At 42.5% G+C, this 27,149-nt stretch overlaps 1 protein-coding gene across 1 annotated transcript in view; it reads left to right on the plus strand.

Annotated features, from left to right (window-relative positions):
• Positions 1-27,149, plus strand: part of PRKCE (protein kinase C epsilon) — a 473,728-nt gene that overhangs the window by 371,493 nt on the left and 75,086 nt on the right. The window contains exon 11 of the mRNA XM_040993202.1: positions 20,028-20,182. Coding sequence (XP_040849136.1) covers positions 20,028-20,182 — 155 coding nt within the window. The remainder of the gene's footprint in view (positions 1-20,027; positions 20,183-27,149) is intronic.

Raw genomic sequence — 27,149 nt, forward strand, 5'->3', positions numbered from 1 at the left:
ACTAAATTAACCTTTCCTTTTTGCTCTATATCTAAGGTCATGTATTTACATCATTACTATATATGTGTATGTTTATACATGATTAAAACCAATGAACTTTTTTAAAGTTCAGGCTAAGGAAAAAAATAGACTGGATGTGAATTATTCTTTACTCTGTTGAAGTGCATCGTGCTGTGGCTTGCTTGCTATTGAGAGCAGAAGAAAGTGTCATGTGTGTGTCTTTGCTCTGGGAAGGCACTATCTTAAGCTTAGACTGTGCTTTTAGCCCCCAGTTCAGTGATGGTGACGGAAAGCATGACTGAGGTGCAAGGTCATGTACAGTGACCCCACAAGGTCAAACAGCCCATGAGCCTGGAGAGAAGAGTTCCTCCAATGCTTCCCGACTTCTGTTGTGAATGAGACTTGTGGTGAGCAAAGTGAGTCTTCCCAGAGCCACCCCATCCCTGCATGTCCCATGTGCTCATCAAGACAAAACAGGCATCCAGAAGGAAGGGGGCAAAACCAGAGAGGGTGAAGGCATGGCCTAACATGGTCCTTCACTATGGCATCACTGATCTGGGGAAAACACGAGGGCCCCAGGGGAGCTCCCTGTACTCCTAAAATGCTCTCATCCCTCCCCACTGCTCTCTCGCTGCTGGGTGTTAAAGTCCAGTGTCTGATGCTGGGGATGCAAGCACCAGTCAATGCCCCGAACTCTTGCTGAGAATAGAGTCGTAGACTTTGGGGAGCAAAATCTGGCCTAGTGCATGGGGTGTTTGTGTCTTCTGCTGACAGTCCCTGCACCCCATGAGCACTGTCTTCTGAGATATATCTTAGTTGTACCAGCCTTGCCATTATGGAGCCAGGACAAGCTGGCGTGTCAAGAACACCCTACTGTGACTATGACCTCCCCTCCTCCAGGGAACTAGCTATTATGGGGATGGCGAGGCCAATGTGAGAGTTGGGCAGACTGGTGCTTGAGACTTTCTTCAATTTAGTGCTAATTGATTTTCTTCAGAAAAATTCTTATTGGGAATATACGTGAAATCTGCACTACTCCAAGTAGTTCCCTGCTGGTATTAAAAGCCTTCTTAAGAATCACATGGGAATGCAAAGCTGATCCTTCTTCCTCTAACACCAAGCTCCTGAGCAGCATGCAGTTAACAACTTTAGACACTAGAGGGCAATGAGACAGGGGCTGGCCAGGATGAGCCGGTCAGGATTGAGGAATAGGCAGCTAAAGTCCTCAAATGTTCTAGGGTTAACTAGGTGAGCAAATTCAAGGTGTTGTAAGAGGCGAAGCTGCAGAACTAACATTTTAGCATGCTTTCTTTTATATGCAGCCCCCTGAAGTTTGACAAAAAAAAATTGAGGGAAAGTCAGGAGTAAAGCTGCCTTTCTTTCAAAAATAGACACAAAGAAGCCTGCGTGGGTTCATTCCTCCTTAGTGTTTGTGTTTTACTTCTGAAATGAAAACAACTGACATAATTTCTGAATTGCTTTGGGCTTTCACACACAGACAAGACTCCCAGACAGTCCCTGTGGCCTGTACTCCCCAGAGCTCCCAGTGAAGGCTGGAGCTCCTCCTTGGGACAAGGTCCTGGATGCCCTGTGCAGCAGCTGGAGTTGTTTTCCTCCACACTTGACAAAGGAAGTGAAGCATGCTTTCAGGACGCAGGATTCTGCCACCGTGCCCATGTTTTGGGGGAAGTACCCAGGCTGTGCCTAATTCTCTTCTCCAACAATAATTCTGCTTAAAATAGAGTAGCAGTTTCCTATCAAACTCATTTAAGATACAAATGATCATGTCACCTTTGCTGCTGGTGTTTTATTATCTATAAAAATTGTCATCAGCCCTTCTAACATGCAGTCTTGTTCTTTTGACACCCAAAGTCATCTAAATATGTTTATGAAAGGAAATTCAGTTAGCTTTCAGTTAATGAGCAATACCAACTAATGGGCCACCCCAAATTGGTCAGATTTCCTTGCACCAACAGTTTCTTTAATAAAGGGAATTCTTGACAACAGAGGATAAATTTGTGGCCAAGGGGGTTTAGAACTTAGTGGCCGAAGCCAGTCTCACTGAAAGTTCTGTCTTCTAGATTAGATACAAAGTATCAGGGAGACACAAGGGAGCATTTTCTGAGAATGACTTTACTTTGATTTTGGTGAAAAACTGTGGGAACTGGACCAGCCTTGTTGGACAAAAACCGGCAACGTGATAGATGAGTAGAGAAGGCCGACTTTTGGAAGTGTTTGTAATTCTCTCGGGCTTTCCTTGTGAGCTCTTCAGTACTACTTTTTTTCTCGTTAGCTGCTCTCTCCTTGCCTGCATCATTTGCCTGTGGGCTTTGTTGTGCTCTGTGTGTCTGTGTAGGGAGCAGAGATGGGGTAGGAGGAGCACTGTTTGTTGGTTGTTGTTGTTTTTTAATGGTGAGCTGAAGTTTTCTTGGGATGCTGCCCTCCATTTTCAACCAGAGAGCGAAACGAAATGTGTTGAATAACTTGCAAAGCCATAACCTTAAAGTTACTTGATACCTGTACATTCTTCAGTCTTCCAGATATTTTATTTCAATTCTCCCATACTTTAGAAATGGGTCAGAAATTAAGTGATAATAATTCCTCAAGCTTCTTTCATTCAAACAGGCAAGAGGTGTAGAGGGAATACATGGTGATGTAATCTTAGAAAATTTCTCCTAAAAACCTGCTATTAAGAAAGAGAAAAAGGAGGAAATGGCAGTTGAAGTCCTGTACTTTGAAGGAATGCTGTTTTTCTAGTGTCCCAGGGGTGAGGGAGTGTGTCTTTGGCTAACTAAGCAACCCCTCAAGAATGACCAGTGAGAACAGCATGTGGGTTTATCATGGTCTCTAATGTCCTCTTGAAATATTCTGTGCCCCACTTGGTGACAGCAGATATGGGTTGCAAAGACTTTCATTGTATTCACACTCCATAGCATGGTCTCTTCTGTCCAGTTAACTTCAGAATCAGGAAAAGGTTGCAGTCACTTTAGTCAAAGATTTGTTGTTTGACTAACCAAAAACTATTTGTGTGTGAGGACCACAGTTCAGACTGGTTCTAACTAAATGTGGAGAAATTACCTTTCATATTTTCTTAAAATGCCGTTTACCTTTCTGTTCTAGAATTGGATCATTCTGCCCCTGGCCTTATCTTGATGATCACAGTATGATGCCACCAGATGTCAGAAACATAGATAAAACAGATCATTTAAATATTTTCTAACTGGAAAATTGTCCTAAAATATCTTTGTTTTCAAGCCATAAATGATCACAGATGCTTTGACTCATGTTGCTGATTCCAGGAAAGCATTCCTCTAAGTGTAGAAAAGAGAATGGGTCAGCATCAGTTCTTGTCTCTTGAGAAAGAGAAGCACTCGTGCCTGCTGCATATGGCACTGGCAGAAATATCTCTTAGCTGCTTCTAAGACCACCTCCTGGCTCTTCATCTGCAAAGGCCCAGTGTCCCAATGGTGGCTGCACTTCTTCATAGACCTTCGATGCCTAACTGCTGATAGACCAGCCACCATGTTGACCTTGGCGTTTCCCTTGGAAGATTGAGTGGGAGTATCAGGCTGTGACCTGGAGGAAGAACATGGAAGTGGGGAGTGACTTCAGGGGCTGCAGGGTGAGATAGCCCTGTGCAATGTGTGGTGAGGTGGAACATTCTAAACTTCCTTTCTTTTGTTTTGTTGTATCTGTTTCTTCCAACACACCCATCTCAACGCTGGCTTGGTTCAAGTCACCACAAAGGAAGTGTTGAAGTAATAAGCATTACTACCTCATTTTTTAAAATTTATTCCCCACTTTCTTTCCCTTCCTTTCTCTTCCCCAAAACTCGTGAGTGGAAATCGATAAATAGCAGTTGAACTGGCCACAACTGTAGGTTGCATCTTGATTTTACAGATGCTGAGGAAAGAGAGCAGAAAGCCACCTACTTCATTTAGGAAACCTAGACATACTCATTGAACAACTTAATGTTGCCTAGTACATTTTGTTCAAGTGAGTTATGAAAATAAGTTCTTTCTGGTGCTTGAGGCACAGTCTGTGAGCAGATCCGTCTGTATCTCCTAAGTTTTCCATGCAGATGATCAGAGCAGGGCAGAAGTTTCTCTCTGTGCTCTCGGGCTCCAGGCAACTGTTGTCACTGGCTGACCTTTGATTGTGAGAATGTGGGAACTCTACCCTGAGCTTCCCAGGCAGAAGGAGATCTAATTCAGGGGTGAGCCCTGTCCTTGGGTCTGTGGGAAGCTCTTGCTAATCCTCTTGTTGATTCTGTTATTTGGAACAGGTTGGCAGAGGTTTATCTTATCCAAACAGAGGCACATGGCAAAAGAAAACTAATCTGAATCATTAGGATTGGTAGCTAATATGACTTACATGGAGTATGTTCAAAGAGATAATACTACATTACTTCTGTGCCTGGGCAAGAGTTAGATTGCTAACAAATTATTGCTGGGAGAAGCAACAACAATAACAAAAAGTTGAGGGAAATATTAAGGAACATATTTGACAAATAGGTGTTCATATATGTTCCAAAATGCATGTTATCAAATTATTAAAATTTTCATATTGGCCTTTAGATGGCCAAGCAATGCATTTGTTTATTAAGCTCAATTTCCAAGTTGATCTTAAAGACATCTTTACGTCCTGTTGTAACAAGAGCCAGATGGATGGTATGCATTGCATAATGAGCCTTATTCGCCCACCAGAGTGTGGTTGAATGGAAAAGAAGGATTCTTAGAACAGAGGATTACAGTCATGAGGAAGCATCTGAAGTAACCTGGGAGAGACAGTCTGACCTCTGCTTGAGAGCCTGAGGAGAACTGTTAGTGTACTAGTGAGTTTGTGCTCTGACCTGGCCTGGGCTGGCTTGGGGCATTGTTTGTTTTTTCTACATTTTCATCACACATTCAAATTTGGACTGAGCTTGTATGTGCAAAATGAACTTCCAAATATGATTTCAGGGTCAGCATCTGGGAGTTCTGAAAAAGAGATGAAAAATGAGCAGTTAGTGTGTTGGAGGCATACTGCTTGCCACTGGTAGATACTCATGAAATACCTGCCAGTGCTTGACTGGTGTTCATTAAAAGTTAGTTACTGAACTTATGGTTTGTTTGAAGGAAAAAGTATTTACTCAAAACGGAGGCATTGGCCATCCTTCTGAAGCTGTTTCACTTGATAATGATTACTTAACTGTCCCCATGCTTGGCAAACCAAGAATGTGACGCAAGGTTGTGGTATAGTAAAAGTCATATGAGTCTGGAAAGAAACTAGCATTCCAGATATTTGTTTAGTTTCCTGGCATTGGCTTGCTTGTTGGTCAGTATTGCAAGAGCATACACACATTTTGCATAATCCTGGGGTGAAAAGTAGGGTTTCCTCATCAGCATTTAGTAATTCTAGCTCCAACTAAAGAATTAGTCACAAAGGCAATTGGAAACTAAAAGTGTTTGAGATGGACACTGATAGTTTACCTCCATTACTATGTGATTGGTAGAAATTCCCCTTGGGGAGTCTTCAGAGATGGGTTGTGAATAAGTATAGCTATAGCTAGTCTGTATCCTAAAAGAAGAGAAGTCATTGATTTAGTCAAGTCACTTAGGGGATCTGTCATCTCATGTGTGTGTGTGCCTTCTCTGGTAGGTCCAGTAAAGATTTCAAAAAGAAACATTAAGGGCTGCCCTGGAAATCGAGCCAATGAAAGAATGTTACATTATGATGTCAAATACAGTGGTGCTTACCCACCTTGATAATTCAGACAGCTGAGTAGAACCAATGTCATATTAAATGTGGTAATTGACATATTGCATTAATTAGTAATTATTCACAGGATTTGAGAAACTTTTCTCAGCCAAAGAGCATTTGAGTATTTATAACATACATGCCCCATACAAAATCTTCAACTTAAAACTTCTTTGCTATCAGTTAGTGGAATTTTAAGTCCTTCCTATGGTTGCCTTGGCAAGGCCAAACCAAATGATTTCATAGGCCTTCTGTGGCCCATGGGCCAGAAATCCCCCACCCCTGCTTTATTGGTTGATTGTTATATGGCATAATTATTGTTCTCAAGGACTGAGAAAGTCCAACTAAAGATATAGGGTACAGCAATAACACAAAATTAAAGAACCATCTCTGATTTAGCAGCAAAAAGCAATGGTGCAAGATTGTTGAGGATACCATATCATTAGATGAGCAGGTTAAAATGGAAAAATTCTTTAAGGACTGTCTTCACTTGAAAAAGCATCATGTAGGATGAGGAAGAGACTAGGAAATGCTTGGTGAGTAGAGAGGAGAAACTTGGAGCAATTGCTGGGATGAGTCCAAAGGAACCAGGATTAAAGAATGATTGTGATAGGAAAGTAGATCATCTCAATCAGGGAGTTATGGAATGAAAGGGGGCTTAAGGAAGTTCATAGGAAATGGAATTAAACGATAATGTCAGTGTTCTATAAACTTTTTGAAGCTTCTCTCTTGCATATTGGAATTGAAGTTGCTACAAGATTATGGGATGTCTGACCCATGCAGCTCAGATGATGGCCCTGAGTCCACCAACACCACCTCACCTGGAAGTTTGCTTAACAGACAGAATATTACAGACTCACAATATTTGGGCATTGAATCTGTAATTTCACAAACTATCTGGTTGGTTTTTCTGCATAGTAAACTTTGGAAAGTACTGCTGATACTACTCTGGGCTTTTTTTTTGACCCTTGGAAAAAGAGAGGTGCATGTTGTTCAGTAAAGTGACCCATTGGGGCATTCTGAAGGCTGTGCTTCACATGGTTGTTTCTTCAGTCTTCTCTCCCATCCACTGTTCATCTGTGAAATGAAACTCGTCCAATTGCAGATCTTGTAGATGTGGAAGTATTGATTGTCATGGTTGTACTCTGAAATGATTTCCAAAGACTGAGAGTAGGGCCTATCTGGATGATACTTGGATATGCACTATGGTATATTTATGGTATATTTCTGTATGTAGCTTTTTAAAAAAGATTTACTTATTTTACTTGAAAGGCAGAATCAGAGAAAGAGAATTCTTCCATCCACTGCTTCACTTCCCAAATGCTTGCAATGGGCAGGACTGAACTGATCCAAAACCAGGAGCCAGGAGCTTCTTGGAGGGCTCCCATGTGGATGCAGGGACCTAAGCACTTGGACCATTGTCCACTGCTTTTCCCAGGTCATCAGCGGAGAGCTGGATGGAAAGTGTGGCAGCCAGGACTCAGACCAGTGCTGAAATGAGATGCCAATGCTGCAGGCAGAGAATTAGCCTGCTACTGTACTGACCCCATGTAAAAATTTTGACAGTGTATGCATTTAAAACAAATTAGCAAAAACAAATATCTGCATTGTTGTTTAAAATATAGGTCTTATTCATATAATTTCTGATGGTTAATTCCTACCATTGTGAATCAGTTAATTTACCTGATATTTATTTGATTTCCACTCTACAAAAAAAATAGCCTCTTATAAACCACTAGACATTTTGATGGGAAAATAATTTTGAATATTGTTATATAATCATTAATACTAGTGGCATCACTGTAGTGATAACAAAATTGGCACAATTTAAAAGATCTTGATAAAAAAGAACTTTGAATATTATTTTAGCTTTGCTGTAATAACAGCCTGAGGGCTATCAGTAGTAGGCTTGTTATTCAGTGTCCAATCTGGAAATTTTATAACAACCCCTGTGCTTGTTCCCTGTCATACTGCTCCAATATGCTGGGAAGAATGGAATTTTCTTCAGGTTAAAGTCCTAACCTTAATTCTACCTCCAGGACTACAAAGTAATCCATTTTACTTCACTAAAATGGATTTGAGAACTGCGATTATTTGATAGTGGTGTTTCCCTTCCTGCTGGGAGGGCCGTCTGTCTTACAGCCTTACATTGGCAGGTAGAAGGAAATGTCCCAGAAAGCTGGCCACTGTGAAAAGGATAGGACATCGTGTTCATTCTTGATCAACACTGAAGGCCAAGAGTCACATGGTCCTAGGGAGAAGAACTGCCCTGCTCCTTCAGCAGCAGCATAGTCTGTGTCTGTTGCTCGGGGACCCCTCTGTGAAGAAATCTGATCAGAGACTGTGTGTGCAGAGCCAGCCATGTATGCTTCAGCCTGGCCCTGTGAGTCTCTTTCTCTGCGGGATAAAATATGAGCTTGATTTGACAGTTTTATTGAACGATGCTGATGGTGACATCTGGGTTCAGCTTTCATTCTATTCCTTACTGGCTTTTTGACCCTGGGCAAGTCGACACATTCCTCTGAACCTCTGCTTCTTCATGTAAAGTGTGGATAGGTGTTAGTACTTGCCTTTTAGAGTTTTCCATAAATGGAAGAGAAGCTCATAACTTACCATAAATGAGTGCTCGATAAATGACCATTGCTAGTCTCTACTTATTGATTATGTCTTCGCCTTCACCTTAGAATATAATCTTCTAAAAAACATGAAGGCCAAGGTGAAGTGTGGTGCGAACAGCTAGGTCTGACTTTCACTGTTCTTTTTCCAAATGCATGGAAAATCTGTCTTTCCTCTTCCCTACTTCTCCCACTGTAACTCTAACTTTCCAATGGGTTGAAAATAAAAAATAATGTAGACTCTTACAAGCAGAGGTAGAGCCTGCCATCCAAAGTGTGGGCCCTCACTCCACCCCACCTCAGAGTTTCTGTTTGTCCCTGCAACTCCATCTTGCTGTGTCAGCACACCTTTCCAGGTAGTTAAGAAAGTCAGGCTGTTTTTCACTCTGCTTCTACAAACACCTATTTCAGCCTAACGTGGACTACATATGTTGACTGGAGGTTGTGCTCATTTATTCTAAGTAACTACTATCTGCATGAATCCACCAGTTACCTATCAAGGGTTCAACAGTTCTCTGCAGAAGATGTTGTGCTGTCATATCAAATATTTACAAGTTGACCTCACCACGTTGCTCAGCATTCAGAATAAACCTGGGCAAAAATACGGAGATCAAAGAATTTAGTAATCAAAAACCCTTTTCACACCCTATCTGTCATCAAATGAAGGTGTTAGTGAAATGGCACGGAAATCCTCTTCAGCATGCCTGCCATCTTCCACTGTGTCACTGAAAAAACAATGTAACTGAGTGTTTGGGACCCCAGGATTGAGTTGAAATGTGTGTGTTGGTGTATTGTTTACAAATTGCCGGTTTCCCTCAGATTAGCACATTTTTATTCTGGCTTGATTGAAGGAATCACAACATGAAAGGGGATTTAGAAGAGTGGAAATGTCAGCCATCCTCTCTTGCTATCGCCATGTGGTTTATTTGGTTTGGAGCAGCCATGTGTATGAATTGAGGCATCCAAGTGGGGCAAGAGTTATGATTGTGTGGTCAAGCCATGGCTACCTTCCCAGGAGTAGCACCTAAGGACTCTGGTTTGAATTTCCATGGCCCCACAGTTGCACATATGCAATGTAGCATTGTACTAGGTGCACACTAAGTGCTTTTTTATGACATTCTTGGAATGTCTTGATGAGCCCAGCATGATGTTAAGCAATACAGCCAGAAGCAGGAAACATGGCCCTGGTAACTCCAAGAGATTCCTCTTGTTGTAGGATGGCTTGGTTTGATGGGAGTACAGCTTGTCCATCAGTGTGCTGGCTAGAAGAATACTTAGAAGCTACTGGTCCAAGAATTTACACTCTTGTGGAATTTACCAACTCATGAAAGTGTTGAGAAGATGCAGAACAAAATGTAGTTGACTCACCAAACCTTAATGTTAAAGACACCTCACACTTGCTTAGTCCTAGATTCCCATGCTTCACTCATCCTCCGTAGCTAGCTGGGAGATTTAAACATAAAGACCCAGTTCCCAGGACATTCTACAGAGTTAGAAGCTCTGCTATAGGGGTCTTGAAGTCTGTGTGCTTTTATATGCTTGTAAGGATTGTGACACTTCTCTGGGCTAATCTCTCAGGGGACAAAGAGTGTTCCTGTTGACAACTCTGAAATGACCATTCCAATAAGGCTGGAACCCCTTGGATTAGAAGGAACCTACCCCAGAATAAGTGTGCACGATCCAACATTGGGCAATGGATTAGAGCTACCAGAAGGCCTTCCTGTACTGCAGTGGAAGGAGCTTTGCACTGTCTTCTATCCCTTTGTGTTTGTTTGGCCCTCTGCAGAAGCATGGTTTGAAGCTACTAACAACCTGGAAATGCTTCAATTTCTTGAGAGAGGCCCTCTGTAGTTACTGCCTCTGAGATCATATGAGTCCATATGTCTTCCCTGACCATTGCTACTTCCTTCAACCTTTCTCCGTAGGTCTTGGCTACATCTCTACACTGCTTTACTGTCTTCTGGGTGAATTCAAGTTTGTCAGTGTCAAATCCAGTGCCAGAATCAGACTGACCATGTGATCCGAACAGCAGACTCCTAAAGGAGCACCAGTGACTTTTTGCAATCTAGATTTTAATCTGGTTCCACAAGACTGTTCTGAGAATAACCAAAGACTTAAACTATACAGACAGAAAACCGTGGCAAGGCAGGTAGGGAAGGTCCATGGCTGAATGTTCCAGGTGTGAGCAAGAGCTTGGTGAATTTAATATTCTTTAGAATGGAGGACAAGCATGACTCTCCCAGTATTCTAAATGGAAAAATAACATTTCATGGGATAACAGGATTGGTTGCTGCACAAACCAAATTTTGCACATGTCATCTGCAGGCCAAACAGGTTCTCAGTGCATCTCACTCTTATCAGAAGGATCTACCCTGACCACTATACTGAACCAGATGGAGATGAGGGGGTCTTCTTTTTCCCCTCTTTGTATAGTGTGACCAACCTAAATATTTTCAGTTAAGCCAGTTATGTTTCCTTCCCACAATTGAAAAGAAATATTGGTGCACTTTCTTTATTTGGGGTCAGCTTCCTGGCATTTATTTACCTTTAAAACTGTCACAAGAACTTTGCATGTTCTTAAGAAAGAAAATAGAATAAGGAAAGAACCATTGTAGTGTGGACATCTGGTTGTTCCATGAAGGATTCAGTTAACTAGCCTGTTGTTTTATATATACAGGATTGGACAAAAATGTCACGTTTGCTTTTCACTGACTTGACTTGTAACACAGATGTGGATATGGTCTAGTCCCATGATTGATTGTTAGGATTTCTTTATGATTAAAATTTAGCAAAAAATGAGGGACAAAGAGAAAATAATAACAGCAACTACGGCAATGAAATGACATAAGGACTGGCCTCAGCCAGACTGCGGTGCTGCTGTGCAGTTGCATTCAACCTCTGAGTTCACCAGGAATCAGAACTGCACCATGAGCTCGCTCCTGGCCTGGCAGGTGGGGGGATAGAGTGACACCTGTTTCTGGAATCAGATTAGCAGCTTCATGGGCTGGTTCATTGTTATGTGGAGGTCATCTCCAGCATCAATGAGTGGGACACCAGAGAGGCTCAGTCTCAGTCATGTCTTCTATCCTGAGCCACACACGTGGAGAAAGACAGGTGGCACAAGAAAGGGATATCGTGAACACCAGCTGTTGGCCACTGGTACCCTGGGCTGGGGATGCAGGAGAGTCTCACGTAAGAACAAGCAGTGCTCAATGTGGCTGGCATTATGGGCTGTGAGGAACAGTCTGGGCTCATAAGCAGAGTGTTGGTAAAGGGCAAAGCCATCCTCTGGGCCTTGGTCAGAGAAATGGGATTAGAATATTTTTAGTCTTATACTTTAAGAGATTGACAAGGAACATTCCCTAGGTCACTGATGTTGGCCCAAAACAGGCACCTACTAATGCCAATGGTCCCCACTGAGCAACTCATTGCTTCTATGTCTGTTTAAATTGCTTTGTGGTAATACACAGAGAATTTTTTTTGGTCTATCCCATCATCTTGTCCAGAACAGGCAGTTTAAATTCTGAGTGATCCATAGCCCTACCATAGAGTATAAAACCTTTGCAAGCTGGCCACCAAGTTGGGCAGGTAATTGGAGATTTTTAAAGCTTTTGCACTTTTCTGGAGTGCGTGTGAATACCTGGGGACAAAGAACAGAGGCCAGATTCAATGTTCTATGTGTAGCAACTAGAAACCAGGAGGAAGCCACAATCCTGGAAAGTTTACAGTTCAGCCTGGACATTGCTGCTGGTCACACAATAAAGGAAGAGACTCCACAAAACAGGACCAGTGTCCTTTTCAGTGACCAGATTCCCCACCTGGAACCTCTTAATTCTGTCCTCTTCCTAGAAAAAACTAATGACATGCCAGTAATCTTTAACTTTAGATACTGCTATTATTATGCAGGAGATTACTCTTGTGGTCAGCATTATCAAAATGTAGCTTGTTGGGGCCTGGCCCGTGAATACTTACCACATGATAAGCACCTTTTTTCTATAAGACGCTAAGTATTTCTGTGAAGGAAAGTATTGTCTGATCGATGAGAACCATGCTCCCTCTTTTCCCCTGATGAAGTATGTGGGACAAGGTGGCAGTGTTCTGTGATTATTCCCTGGGCTAGCTGTAACTTTAATCAGAATGGAAAATGTTTATTTGATATTTAGTGGATGAGTCAGTTTGGTGCAGCTTTAGTTCACTTTAAACGTGGGACACTGTTTAAGTAATGGTAGTTGTAAGAAATGGGGAAGATGTGCCTATGTATGTGAGTAGTATCTTTTCAATAAATAGTCTGTAATGGGAAACCTTGACTATTTAGCCAATTCTAATTGGGTTAAGGCTTCTCCCAAAGGGAAAAAAACTATCTCCCTGTTTCCTGAAAGCAGAGTTGACTGTATCACCTATGGCTTCTGAAAGATCCCTGTTAGATACAACCGTGTCTGTATATAGTGGAATGTAAGTTAGTCTTGCAAAAGAAAGAACATGGGTAAAAGTGAAGAACATTATTTTTTGTCACAAAGATACACAAGAGGAAGAGTCTCATAGAAGCAGAGAGTACAATGGCAGTTGCCAGGGACTACAGGAGAATGGGTAGTATTCAGCAACGGGTAGTAAGTTTCAGTTCTGCAGGATGAGTAAGTCCTAGATATCTGCTAGGCAATCTGGTGCCAAGAGTTAAAAGCACTGGGTTATATACTCACACTTTAGCAAGTGGATAAGTCTTAGTTATATGTTCTGGTGTATATGTGTGCTGGTGATTTCACTGGTGTGTGCTTATCTCCAAGCTCATCATTGTATACATGAATATGGAAAGTGCTTTTTGTCAGGTGCATATCAAGGAAGTGAGGTTTTAAAAATTAATCAACATTGCATCTATTTTTTTTTAAAAAAAGATTTATATATTTATTTAAACGCAGAGTTATTGGCAGAGAGGGAATGACAGAGAGTGAAGTCTTTTATCCACTGGCTCATTCCCCCAAACTGCTGCAACAGCCAGATATGGTCCATCTGAAACCAGGAGTAAGTGTTTCTTCCCCCATGTGGGTTCAGGGACCAGGAGATTCGAATCATCCTCTACTGCTTTCTCCAGCACAGAGGACTTGAGTCGTGCTTTGGTGCTTTCTCTCCAGGAGCTGGATCAGAAATGAAACAGCCAGGACTCAAATCAATATACATGTAGATGCCAGCACCACAGATGGCACCTTTACCCACTACAATAAACCACTGGCCCCAGCAGCATTGCATTTAGAATGTTAGAAAAAACAGAGAAGAGAAAGGAAACAAAGACGGACACTGTGGCACAGTGTGGTTAAGACACTGCTTATACTGCTGGCATCCCATATCATAGTGCCAATTTGAATCTTGGCTGTTCCACTTTCTAACCAGCTTCCTGCTACTGCGCTTGGGAAGGAAGAAGATTATGGCCCATGTCCTTGCACTCATGGTATGCAGGTGGGAGACATTGATGGAGTTTTGGTTTCTAACACCTAAGTTAAACTCATTCAACCCTTGCTATTTGGGCCAATTGGGAAGTAAATCAGTGGATAATGTCTTTTTTTTCTCTCTCTCCTTTTTAAGTAAATACATCAATCATTTTAGAAAAGAGAAACAGCTGTGTGAAAACATTTTATATTTCTCATACTACTACTGTTGTTCGTGGAATTGGCCATTGCTATAGGAATTTCAAAGATATTACAATACTGAATTTTACAAGCTGTTTACACATGAGGAAGGCCTTGAAAAACAGGAGGTAGGGGAAGGAAAAGACCTCCAAGAGCAAGGGTTGAGAACATGTGAAAATGATTTTTAACATTATTTTGGGTGATTAGTGTTGAATTGGAAATTTTATATCACTAACAATAATTATTACTCAGAGGAAGCTTTCATTCTCTATGAATTGACATGTAGTTCTCAAGTAAGAAAATAAATTATGGCTTCTTTTCAATTATCTATGGTAACCTTTTAACAGTAACAACTTATCGGGTCTTATGACACCATTACACTGAACATGGTGTATACGTATATAGCATAAAGCCTCCACAGTCTCACCTATTACTGCTTTTCATTTGTTCTAGTGAGAGCTATTATTTCTTTGAGACTTTTATTTGGAAATAGGGAATGAAATTAAGTTGATTACATTTCCAAGCCTAGCTGGATGTTTGCTTTGGTTCCACCAGGGAAGTGAAATGGCAAGGAAGGAGGGGTGTTTGTGCTTTCATTGTCAAAGCTGCTAAAACTCTTAGGGCAGTGTCCATGGGGGAAAGGTGGAAGAACCTGAGATTGCTTTCTTCCAACCCATCTGGAATTCTGCCTCCAGCAGGGTTCTACTCAAAATCAGCTGTGAAAATACCATTATACAACTCAAAATAGTTGAAGGATTTTCTTTCTCGTGTGTGTTTTCAGTGCCACTTCTAGCACTAGGTTGTCTCCTTTCTGTGTCCTGGGTTTATGCATCATTTCCTAGGAGGTAAGTTTTCACTGAGTTCACTCTGCTTTCCACTTTCCCACATGCAGTGTTCACTTCTGCTCACCTCTTTCCTCTGAGACTGTGCTTCTAACCTGCTGGGAATTCTACTCCCATCTCTTGTTCAAGATGTAATAGTCTTTTCCCCAATCCAGCTTTTTCTCAAACAAATTCCTTCAGCTATGTCCAGTTCCCTCAAATGCATTGTGCATTGTAGAAAATGTAGAGAAAGGTTTCTTAATGATTGTTTCTTTCAGTGGTCTTTTGTAAGTGTTAACTTAAGCATCGCAGATGGCTGTTCTCCAGCAGGCTAAAATGGTACAATCCCGGTATGTAGGTTTCACAGCCCAATTCAATACAGAAGCATTTAGCACATGGTGATACAGCATGTTGTATTGCTTTGTATGGTCTTCTCTGTTCAACTGCTAATCCTTGGAAAACAACACCATAGCTGATGTTGCTCTCTATGTGCCCTGTTACCTAATCAGGGGCTGGGCACCGTAAAAAGGTCTGTAAAGAGGCTGGAGTGTGCAGTCATGGAGGACAAAAGGCAGTGTTTCCATGTTGGAATGAGGACCCATGATTGCCTTGGATCTGCTGGCAAAACTGTTGGTGCCATCCCTGATACATCAAAGCAGATGATCCCAAGTCCAGTCTTTTGTTGGACACTCATGTGGAATTTATTTAAAAGTGATAGAATCTTTGCACATATAAACAGCTGACAAATGATGGGGAATGTGTGTCCAAACAAATTCAGTTGGCAGGACATGCAGTGCTCCTGGGAGGAAGCCCCTAGCTATCCATCACACCTTCAAAGATGAACAGGGCGGACCTAGTTTTCCCTTCAAAGGCAGGAAAAGTTAGTGCTCTGGGAAATCGGAGCCCAGTGGGAATTTCAGACACCCTTCCAGCTTGTAGGTCGTTATTCATTATTCTTACCCTAAATGGCCATGACACATAATCTCTTTTCTAATTTTATTATTTTACTTGCAATCATAAAACCGTAACTTTTTAGACATTCAGATGAGATTAAGGGAGGAGAGGTGGACTAAGGCTTTTACAATCTTTGATTCTCTCTGAAAATGTGTTTACTTACTTTACCAGGAAGTTGGTTTTGTTTTGTTTTGTTTTCTACGGATGCCAAGAGGGGATTAATGAGTAGCTGCTGGGTTTGCCAGCTTTCTTTGGATTTCAGTTTATGTAATTAAGCCATTCCCAGAATGACTCGAGGTTTTCACTCTGCATCAAAAACATGTCTCTCAAAGGTGTTCCAGTTGGAGATCAGAAACAACCCCAGCCTGCTGTACAGAGGGAGAAGGAGCGAAAAGCTTAACCTTTCTTTACAACATCCTTCATATGTTTAAAAAAAAAAAAAGGGTTAGCTATGCTTTGGGGCCAAATTCATTGAACTGTAGTGAACAGAAAGCAGGTGAGAACTGAAGTTCAGCTTGGGCTGCAGCTGGGGGAGTTCAAATGAGGTTAACAATAGAAGTAAGGTGTTTGGGAATTCCACCCTGGGGTTTTGGTTGCATTTCTAGCAACCAGAGCCTCATCCGGGGTCAATGTTCAATGACTACAGCATTCAACAGATGTGCTAGGAACCTTTTGTTTGCCAGGACCAGTTCTAGTGGCTGGAGGTACAATAGGGACTGAAACAGCCAAAGTGCCTTCTCTTAGGGTGCTCTTGGCAACAAAGGGAGTGTGAACAGGTTTTTATTGAGTGCCAAGGAGGCCGAGTGTTGTGCTGCTGTTGATTGGGCTGTTGGGAAAAAATAGTTGTGTTCCTCAAAGAAGTGATCATGTCACTGGGAAGTGAAGACATCTCTCCACAGGACAAGAGAACCACTCAAGGATGCAGCCAAATACTGAGCTGCTGGTGCAGGCAGATGCTCTGTGGCCGATAAGTTTACAGTGGATACTGGCAAGGGGCTCAAACATCATGCTGACTCATCTTTATGGCACTAGGCAGTAAGGGTGGTAGACTGTCCTTTGGTTCTGTTTTTCTCTTACAACCCATCACCCTTTTGCTTTGTGCATCCATGTAGTGCTTATATGTAAAAGGAACTAGTTGTTGGGACCCTGCCACCAACACGGAAGCTCTCGATTGAATTTCTAGCTCTTACTCCTGGCCCAGCCACGGGTATTGAGGCATTTGGAGAGTGAACCAGCAGTTGGAAGGGATCTCTCTCTTTTGCCCTACTCCAAATAAAAATAAATATCTAGATGGAATTAATAGAAATTCCTCTTAACCAGGAAGCCAGAATTACTAACAGTTCCTGCATTCATGAAGCATACTAGGGGATGAAGTCATAGTTCAGTTATACAAATAAAACCTACATTGTGCTAGTTGCTGCACCAGGGAGGGTAGCACATTAGAGGGCATGTAGCCTGGTAAGAAAAGTCAAGGCCAGCTTCCTGGAAGAAAAGCTATCTTTGCTGAAACCTGAAGGATGAGGAGGAATTAATCAGGGGAGCAGCAGGAGCAGAGAGAACAGCATGAATAAAGAACAAAGTTGGAATGGACACTGCTCAGAAGATCCCATGCTGGCCTTGAGATGTGTTTAGCAAGTTTTCTGTCTCTGCTCCACTTCAGATCCAGTTCTCTGCTAATGGCCTTGGGAACTAAACCAGCAAATGGAAGACCACCACGTTCTCTATGTATATATAAATCTCTGCCTTTCAAATAAGTAAATCTTTTTAAAAGAAAGAATTGACAGTGGAGAAGAGGAAACGGGATGAGTGACAATTGTATTTGCATTTCTGCAGGGTCACTGTGCCTGAGATATGACTGGTGTTTGGAGAGAGACATACTCAACAGGGCACTTGCAAGGATCTACACAAACCAGGGCAACAAATTAGGACCAGGCGTTTGAGGGGAAGGGCGAGAAAAATAGACAAATGTAGCAGGTACAAGGGTAGCAAGTGCAGAGATATAATAGGTAAAGGTGACAGGGCTTGATGGATGCAAGGGTTGAAGGAAGTATGAAAAGGAGTTCCAGGTTTCTGGCTTGTAAAACCAACTGAAGGGTGAAGTGTTGCCCAAAACAGGCAAACCCGGCTGAGAACCAGTTTGTGGAAGAAGATTCTGGGATCAGTTTTGAACATGTTGGGTTTGAGTGCCTTTGAGGCATCCAGAGGGAGGTCAGATATGTAGGAGGATAAGTGGGCTCAGTGCTTGGAGGAGAGTCTGGGTCTGTGAGTCATGGGTATGGGCAGCACTAGAGACTATGGCTGTGGATGAGATCACTAGGTGGGCAGAGAGTGATGAAAGGGGCCTCGAACCCAGCCTGGTGGAATTCCAACACTTAATGACCAGGAGAGGGGAAGCCAATAACAGGAGCAGAAAATATCCTGCAGAACAAGAGAAGATCAGCTTGGGGGAAGCAACAGCAGGTGGCCAAGAAAGGAAGCTGCTGAGAGGTCAGAAAAAGGCAAAGAGTCGGTAATGACAATAACAGCCATGCAACTGTCAGTGACAGTGTTCGTGGCCATCTTTATGGGGCACCAGTTCTGAGCCGGGCAGTGCTCAAATAAATTCTTTTTAATTTATTTTCATTTTATTTGAAAGATGGATTGAGATCTTCACCCACTGAATTCACTCCCCAAATACCCATGACAACTAGGTCAAGGCCAAAACAAAATCAGGAGCCAAGAACTCCTGGGTTTCCTACTTTGGTGGCTGGGACACAAGTACTTGAGTCATCACCTGCGGCCTCCGAGGTGCATCTTAACAGGAAACTTAACTCAGAAATTGAACCAGGACTTGAACCAGGCACTTTGAAATGGGATGTAGATGTCCTAAGTGACATCTTAACCATTTTTTTCAAATGTCTGCCCCAAAGCCAAGCATTGCAACATGGACTTTAATCCTCCTAAGAAGGCAGATCCTATTATAATCATTGTTACTGAGCACAAAGAGATGAAGTCATCTGGGTGAGGTCACACAGCCGGTAAGTGATGAAGGTGGAGTGAATGTTGTCTCTTCCCCATGGCCCCTGGCCCAAATGCTGCGTGTCCAGTATTGGTGGGATAGAAGGCATCCAGGGTAGAGTTGGGGAAGGGATGTTTGTATTTTTGCAAACATGACCAAGGAAATGCTCCCTGGCTGGGCCAGCCCAAGTGCAAGTTCAGTGACTGGAAACAGGCACTCTTGTTGGCCCTTTGTGATAGTGTCAGGTTGCTAGACAGAGGCAGTATTAGATCTGTGATTCAGCCATGTTTGTGAAGGAGGCTTAGCCAGGTGCTTCAGGGCAGCAAAATGGGGTCTCGGCCTCTGATCATCTTGCCTCTTGATTCTCAAATCTCCCTTTGTCTCCCTCTCTCTCAAGGACACTTGTGGCTGCATTTAATGCCTACTCTAGTAATCCAAGGTAGTCTCAACATCAATCATCTTATGGTATTGGTGAAATTCTTTCATGCCTTGTCAGGGAACAGTCACATATGCCAGGAATTAGGACCTCAATATCTTTTGGAAGACGACTCTTCAGTCTACCCCGTGTATCAAGCTAACTGGAGCCTTCAGAAGGACAATCTTGTCCTAGGTCACACCTCAGATTAGTGCCAGGTCTCCTTTTCTCTCAGCACCATACTTCTTCATTCACTAGATCAAGTGGATGCCCACAAAAGCAAGAGGGGCCAGCATCGTGGCATAGCTGCTAATGACAATTGCCTGCAGTGTCAGCATCCCAAGTTCCAAGTGCTGCATTTCCTTATCAACTTCCTACTAATGTGCCTGGGGAAGCAAGGGAAGATGACCTAAGTGCTTGGGCCCCTGCACTCAAATGGAAGATCCTAATGAAGGTCCTGTCTCCTGGTTTCTACCTAGCCTGTTCCTGACCATTGTGCCCATTTGGGGAATGAACCAGCAGATGGAAAAAAATCTGTGTTTATGTGCGTGTGCGTGTGTGTGTGTGTGTGTGTGTCCCCTCTTCTCTCTCTTTAGCTCTGCTTTTCAAGTAAAAAAATAGATATATCTAGGGAGGGAAGGAAAAAAAAGAGAAAGGATGTTAAAGTAACCCTCACACCCTAAATGTGTGTTTTACTCCTCTGTTTCCTTTCTGGAGCAGGTGCTACCAAGTTCGCTCCTCTCCCCTGCCCCATGCACACCTGAGCATTCCACCTCGAATCCTGGCCATCCACAGTGGGCTCACAACTGCAGACCCATGGAGGCAGCTGCGATGACATCAGCTCAATGGCATTTTCTCTCTTTTCAGGACCGCCTCTTTTTTGTCATGGAATATGTCAATGGCGGAGACCTCATGTTCCAGATCCAGCGCTCCCGAAAATTCGATGAGCCTCGTTCCCGGTTCTACGCCGCAGAAGTGACATCAGCCCTCATGTTCCTTCACCAACATGGAGTCATCTACAGGTAGCCTGGCCTCGCTTTTGTTTCCTGAAAGCATGTGAACGCACACACACACAAAAGAATTCTCCAGACATTTGAACTGGTTTTGGCTTCTGCCCCACTTGTCTCTTAGCAACATATTTTAGATGAGTTGTTTGTTCCAATTTGCTTATGGAGGACTTTTTTGAGGGCTGTTTATCACTGTGAATGCTAATATTCAAATGGCCCCAGGAGATTCGACCTATGGTTTGTGCCAGTTGTGATTGAATGCCCAGGTCCAGGACGGTGAGTGACCTTGGAGTGACCCTGTCTTCTCTCCTTCTCTCCCTCCCCCTTTCTTGGACATCAGGGCATTCTCTTTTCTTTCCCTTCTGTGCCATGAACTTCCTCCCCTTCCCAATCTCTTGCCACTTCCTGAGTTTGTTTGGCTTAGTTGTCTCCAGCGATAGAATCAAGGAAGGAGGAGTTGCTTGGGGTCTGGGGGTTTATTAACTGGGAGAAGGGTGGGGTGGGGGATGGGAACTAGACAATATCCAACAGGAAGTGACTTTTTGTGGATCATCCAGTCCTCTGTTACTGCCCAGTCTGGTTCCAAGAAACACACACACACACACACACACACACACACACACACACACACACACACACACTCATTTTCCAGTAAAGGAGCAGGACTATTTATGCAGGCTTTTCTGCAAGGCCAGGAATTTGGGGGAGGAGTAAATATTTATAATTAGAAACAAGGACACTAAAAGTCCTTAAGGGTTTTCAGTGACTGTCAATTTCTTTAGTTGGTCTTTGCCTCTTGCTCCTTTTGATCTTTTTAAGATGGATAGAAGAGGAACTGACTTGGTTTACCCTAGAATGCAGTTTGCCTGCCTACACTCTGCAAGGCGGCTCACCATTTCTTCATGGAGTTTGGGGTAACTCCAACCAAGGTTCTCCTTTCCTTCATTGTGCCTAAAGCAAGGGAAAATAACTAGCATTCCTACAACCCATGTAACAGAGCTCGTGATCTTGAGGCTGCTGTTTGTGGCTCCCCACGATGGGGAGGTCTGTGCATTTGTTTCACCTCAAACTTGGAGGTGACAGACAGCATCAGGTTATTAGCTCCCAGCTTCTGTGGGTCAGGGTTCCTGTTCAGGGTCTCCCCAGGCTGCCACTGAGCGGTCAGCCAGGCTGCATTCTCATCCAAAGCTTGGCCTCCTCCTCCAAGTTCACAAGTTTGTTGGCAGAGTTCTCCTCGCAGCTTCAGAACTCACAGTCTTTGCATTAACGCCAGAAGAAGGGAAAGTCTTCTATGAATCTCTAACTCTAGGAAAAGCCCAGCCTCTCTTTTAAAGGAATGTCATTAGCCTCATCCAAGATGATGTCCTTTTCAGTGACCCAGACCTACATACTTAGGAGTCTTGATCACATTTGCAAATGATCTTTGTACTTCATCTCAGTAGGGAAATCACATCACCTTTGCCCTAGTCTGTTGGTTAGAGGTAAGTCACAGGTTCTTCTGAGCTAAGGGGAAGAATGATGAGATTGTGCCCACAGCAGTCCGATAAGCCTGTCTCTCCCCACTCTCTGAAACACCTTTATTTTGGACTCACTGAGCTGCTTAGCTTTCTTCAAGCTCACCTGCTGATTTCCACTTTGGTTGTGTTCTTGCTCTTCTCTGACCCACTTCTTGGTTAGCCCAGAAGCCTTATGCCACACAGTCTACCTGGTCCCATCCACGAGTGTGAATCTTGCTGCTTCGGCTTTCTTTGGTGAACGCATTGCAGTTGAGGAGAGTTCCTACTGCATGGCCCCTGTTCACCATTGTCAAGACAGGCATCTATGTCTATTCTCTAAAGAGCCCTTTCTTCGTCCTCCTTTTTAAACCAGCAGTCTCGTTATATACTCTCTACCTATAGTAAAGTCAAGAAATGATCACTGCCTTCAGAGCAATTTCCAGGCAAGTTAGGGATACAGGTGTTACATACAAGGTTGTTTCCTAAAAGTTCATGGAAAATATGTATTATGAAAACCCTACGTATGGATTTGAAAATTCTTTGCACTGAAATGCACTTATTTGTTAATTCTATGTTCCATTAATCTTTGGAAGTAGCTGGTGTGTGAAAAGACTATCTGCTCTGTAAGACAGTGTTTTCTTAGGAACCAATGGACATAGCATGGCTCCATACCATTCAATGAATGGGTTCTCCCTGGCAATGTTGTGCTTTAGTTATAGTGCCTGTTCCATCATTGAGACCTTCACATGGGAGTGCTTCCCCAGGTGGCCTAGAGCAATATTGCTTGCAGTCACTGTTTGTCACATCTGTGTTGGTCTATAGCCTTCCAGTCTAATGTCTTTGACTCTAAAAGACACCCACCCCTTCTGATTTTATGAATTCATGAAGGCCATGTGCATGAATGAGGGGTTTCTTTAAAAGTTTCACGAAACTGTATGTGATAAAAGAACCTTGCTCAGATTTCAAAAGATGTTTGCACAAAATAAACATTATTTTGTAAAAAGTTATTTAATTGTTTATTAGAAAGACAGTTATATGGAAAGAGGGAAAGACAGAGAAAGACACCATCCTCTGGTTCAGTCCTCAAATGGCTACAATGGCCAGGACTATCCCAGGCCAAAGCTGCTTCTGGGTCTCTTACACACTGCTTTCCCAGGCTCGTTAGCATGGAGCTAGATCAGAAACGGATCAGCCTGGTCTCAAACCATTGCCAATGGGATGCCAACATTGCAGCTAGTGGCTTAACCCATTACACCACAATGCTGGTTCCAGAATAAACATCTTTTAATTCCATTTCCAGTAATTTTCTGAATATTCTCATGTATTAGTCAATCTTTTGTTAGTAGGATGAAATACATTGGATGTAAAAAGGGAATGTTTTCGTTGGATCATAGTTTTTGAGGCTCACAGTCCCAGAGCAGCTGCCCATTTGTTTAGCACCTGATGTAAGCAATCCGGAGGCAACACAGAGTGATCTCCAACAAAGGGGATGCTGCTTAAGTGCATCTGTATCTGTTGTAAAACCACCAGGGTCTGATTACCAGGACTCTACCCAAAAGACTCAATCTAATCACCTCCCAGAGGCCGAATCTTAATCCATAATTGAATTAAGCTTCCATTTAGTACTGTTCAGGTAAGACCCGGGGGATCAAGCTTTTAACATCCAGGCCTTTGTGAGACACTTAAATTCAGCTCCAAACCACACATATTTACCCAGAATTGCTTTTTACTAAGATATACTGGAAAAAAAATTAGAGATCTTTTATTTGGCCTAGACTCCAAAAGGAATTCATGGAATCACATGTACGAATTGCTGATTGCTTTCTTTTCCCATCCTCCCTTATGATACAATTGAACTTTAAAAAAAAAAAAGAAAGAAATTATGAAAGTAGTTGTCCTGGAACAGACATTGTGGGGCAGCATAGTAAGCTGTTTCTCATGCCTCTCATGCCATCCCTGTCCCCTTTGGGAGTACTGGTTTGAATTCCAGCTAACCTGCTTCTGATTCAGCTTCTTATGAATACGTCTTGGGAGGCAGCCAGTGATGGCTCAAGTCCTTGGGATTCTGACATTTACATGGGAGACTTGGATGGAGTTTCTGGATTGTAGCATCATCCTGGCTTATCCTTGACTGTTGCTATTTGGGAGTGAGCTAAAATATAGAAGAGATTCTCTCTCTCTCTCTCTGTCTCTGTCTCTCTCATGCGTGCGTGTGTTTCTCTGCTGTTCAAGTAGAGAAAAATAAGTGCATAAACATTTTTTAAAGTCGTCATCCTAGGACAAATGAAAATGCAACCAATAAGAAAAGTTGTAAAATCAGTTTCTCCTTCAGCAATCTCTTAGCTACCCAAGGGTGAAAGAGTTGAGCAGTGCCTGGAGATTCCTCCAAGAAATCTTCATGTCTGATTCCCTTGAGTGAAGTTGAGATACTATTTGCCTGGTTTCTTTCATGATGGAGCTGAGAGAAATGCTAAAATCAGACTGTGGCAGAGGTCATGAATGCAGGTGGGGCCCAAGGAGACTGTTTATGCAAGTCATCATGAGTGGTCAGCATTGTCATCTGGAGGGCCAACATTTGGTCTTCATCCACAGAGGTGGTAGCTGTAGGTTATAAGGTGTTCCTGCTCATAAACCCCCCTGAAGTCTTCCATTCTTTCTGAAGCCATCATCCCCACTCCCTGAGAGTCAGTCTACCCTGGGTGCCTGTTGGAGCTTTCCTCAGTGAACGTAATACTAATAAAAGAGCAAGTGAGAATTCAAAGTGGGAAACAAACATCAAGTTAGGACCTCAGGAAAACAATGTTCACCTATATCTTTAATGTCTGGAAACAATCCCTAGAAGGAGGGACTGGGGACGTACCTAATATAGAGGTCTGTAACTCTGCTCTCCGGGCCAGCAGCTGTGCTTTCCAGACAAGCTCTTCCTGGGAAGTACGTACCAGTTTAGTAAGCTTGCTTTTCTAAGGGGGAAGTGCAAGGCTTGACTTCTAAAATGCTCCCTGCCATTGGCATAGTTAGGGATGCCCCAACCACATGGAGGTCCTCAGTTCAACCTGGTTTTGTAGTCAGAAAATCTCGCCTTCAGCAGCTCATCTCCTTCCCATGCCTTCCCAGTTTGCTTAAAGCAAACATAAGCAGGGGAGGAGATGTGGTAGGGACCCTGTTGTTTGCCTTCCCAGTCTTCTAGGATTTGGTTCATGGCAAGTCCTTGGGTGTACACCTTCCTCAAAGCATTTTTCTCAGCTGTCAACTTTCTCCCATCTCATATAGAAAATGGCATTTTAGAGGTTATTTTAATTAGATAGATAGATAGATAGATAAGGAGTCAAACAGTTCTACAAGGTGTTTAGGGGAGCAAAAGACAGTTTTTTTCCCTTCCTTACCCTCAATTTACCCTCCCAAACAGGCAGCCACTTTAGACTTTTTGACATAACTCTTTTGATGTGGAGCATTGTTTTTCTAAATAATGTTATTTTATTTTATTTTTATGAAGTATATTCATTCTGAACATTATCTAGTGATATTTCATTATGGAGACTTCAGTTTTTTTCTCATCTTCACTACCCCATGACATGCATATAGCTTTCCCAACTTCCTGGTTTCTCCATGTGCCTTACTGTAATTTGACCAAATGAATACATAGTGTAGACATTATTATAGCTGTAGTTATGCTTTGGGACTAAGTCATGTGGTATGCTGTAGTTACAATTCTATACTCATACTTTTTTTGTTTTGGAGTTAATAATTACCTCTTTGTCTTTCTGTAGACTTATTGTTAGTTCAACCATAGATTCTCCATGTGTTGTCTGCATCTCCACAGAGGATGTATAAATGTAGCTGATATTCAGCCAATTTCAAATTCTTGGATAAACTTCTCCTGGAGTCTTAACAGTTCCAGAATAAGCAGTTGCCCTTTGCTCTCTGCCCTACGCAGAGCAATGCCCTTCACCGTTCTCAAGAGCTGCCTTTCCCAGCTCTCCTGGGTGGAAGCTCCTGTTCCTTGCATCTCTCTTGGTATAATCTCTTGATTTAGTAAAGTATCATCAGCGATTTTCTGAGAAAGAGAATGGGAAGTAGGTCTTTGAAATCTTCTATTTATGCTTATAATCCTTTACATCTTGCTCTCAAATCTGGTGAAGAGATTGGCTATGTATAGAGGTCTAGTTTGACTACCACCAGAGGCATTATTCTATTGTGTCCTAACCCCCACTTTTGCTGGAAAGAAGTCTGATGTCACTTTGACTTTCGATCTTTTGCATGGGTTTACTTTTTCTTTCTAAGAAGTGTGTTATAGCTTTTTGCTCTGCTACTTTAAATTTTTTTTAAAGATTTATGTATTTTCATTGGAAAGCAGAGAAGGAGAGAGAGAGATGATCTTCCATTCACCACTGGCTCACTCCCCCAATGGCTGCAATGGCCAGAGCTGAGTCAATTCAAAGCCAGGAGCCAGGAGCTTCTTCCAGGTCTCCCATGTGGGTGCAGGATCCCTAGGCTTTGGGCCATCTTCTACTGCTTTCCAAGGCCACAAGCAGGGAGCTGGATGGAAAGTAGAGCAGCCAGAACCTGAACTGGTATCCATGTGGGTTGCCAGTGCTAGTAGGTTGAGAATTACAGTTGAGCCATTGCACTGGCCTCTATTTCTAATGATGTGGTGTTAGTTTAGTTTCATCTATTGCATTTTGACCCTGAATAGGTCTTTCAGATTTAGAAAATCAAACCTTTTACTTCTGGAAAATGTTTAATAATTTCTTTACTAATGTGTTATCTTTCTGGGACTGTCACATATTGTCATTATAGACTAAAAGGCTACCTACTTAGTTGGAAAACCTCTGCTGGTGATTTAAAAACATTTTTCTGTTTATTTATTTCTTGGTGCTTGGAGTCCTCTGGGAGCACTCTTCCACAGTCCTGCATCAAGAAAGGAGACCTGGCAGGCAACATGGTAGGCACCAAATGAAGGAAGTGGATGGCTTCCAGAGTACAATGCTTATTTCCCTGCCCTATATTCAATGCTGTGCTCTGGTGCCTTTCCCTGCCAGATGTAGAGTCTGTTTCTCTTCTCCAGAAGGGAATGGGATGAAAAATGTAGAATGAAGGTGAAAATTCAGATTTCTACCTACTTTTCAACTCGAACATCAAAATTTTTTTTCTCTTTTCACATTAACCTCATTTCCAGAGCTAGCTGTTATAGCTTATCCCTGAGCTTTATGATAGGGAGTGGAATTCTACAACATAAATTTTTCTTGACTGTCCTATTGTTGTTTTGGTATTGAACATTCTCAGCTGTTAAGTCAGTTCCCACTCATCCATTTTCTTTCCAGCTTCTAACATTGTGTTGCTATTCTCTGGTTCTCCCCATCTTGTGTATGTATAATTTAGAAAAGGAGAAAAAATTAGTCTGGAAGTCAGTAATAACAGCCGCAACCACAGCAGCATCAATGCCAAGTCTATGAGGTATTTACATTATTATTCACAAGATTCATGAT

The sequence above is a fragment of the Ochotona curzoniae genome, unplaced genomic scaffold, assembly GCF_017591425.1.
Source record: "Ochotona curzoniae isolate NIBS_2020 unplaced genomic scaffold, NIBS_Ocur_1.0 contig_883, whole genome shotgun sequence".
In the NCBI taxonomy this organism is placed as follows: domain Eukaryota; kingdom Metazoa; phylum Chordata; class Mammalia; order Lagomorpha; family Ochotonidae; genus Ochotona; species Ochotona curzoniae.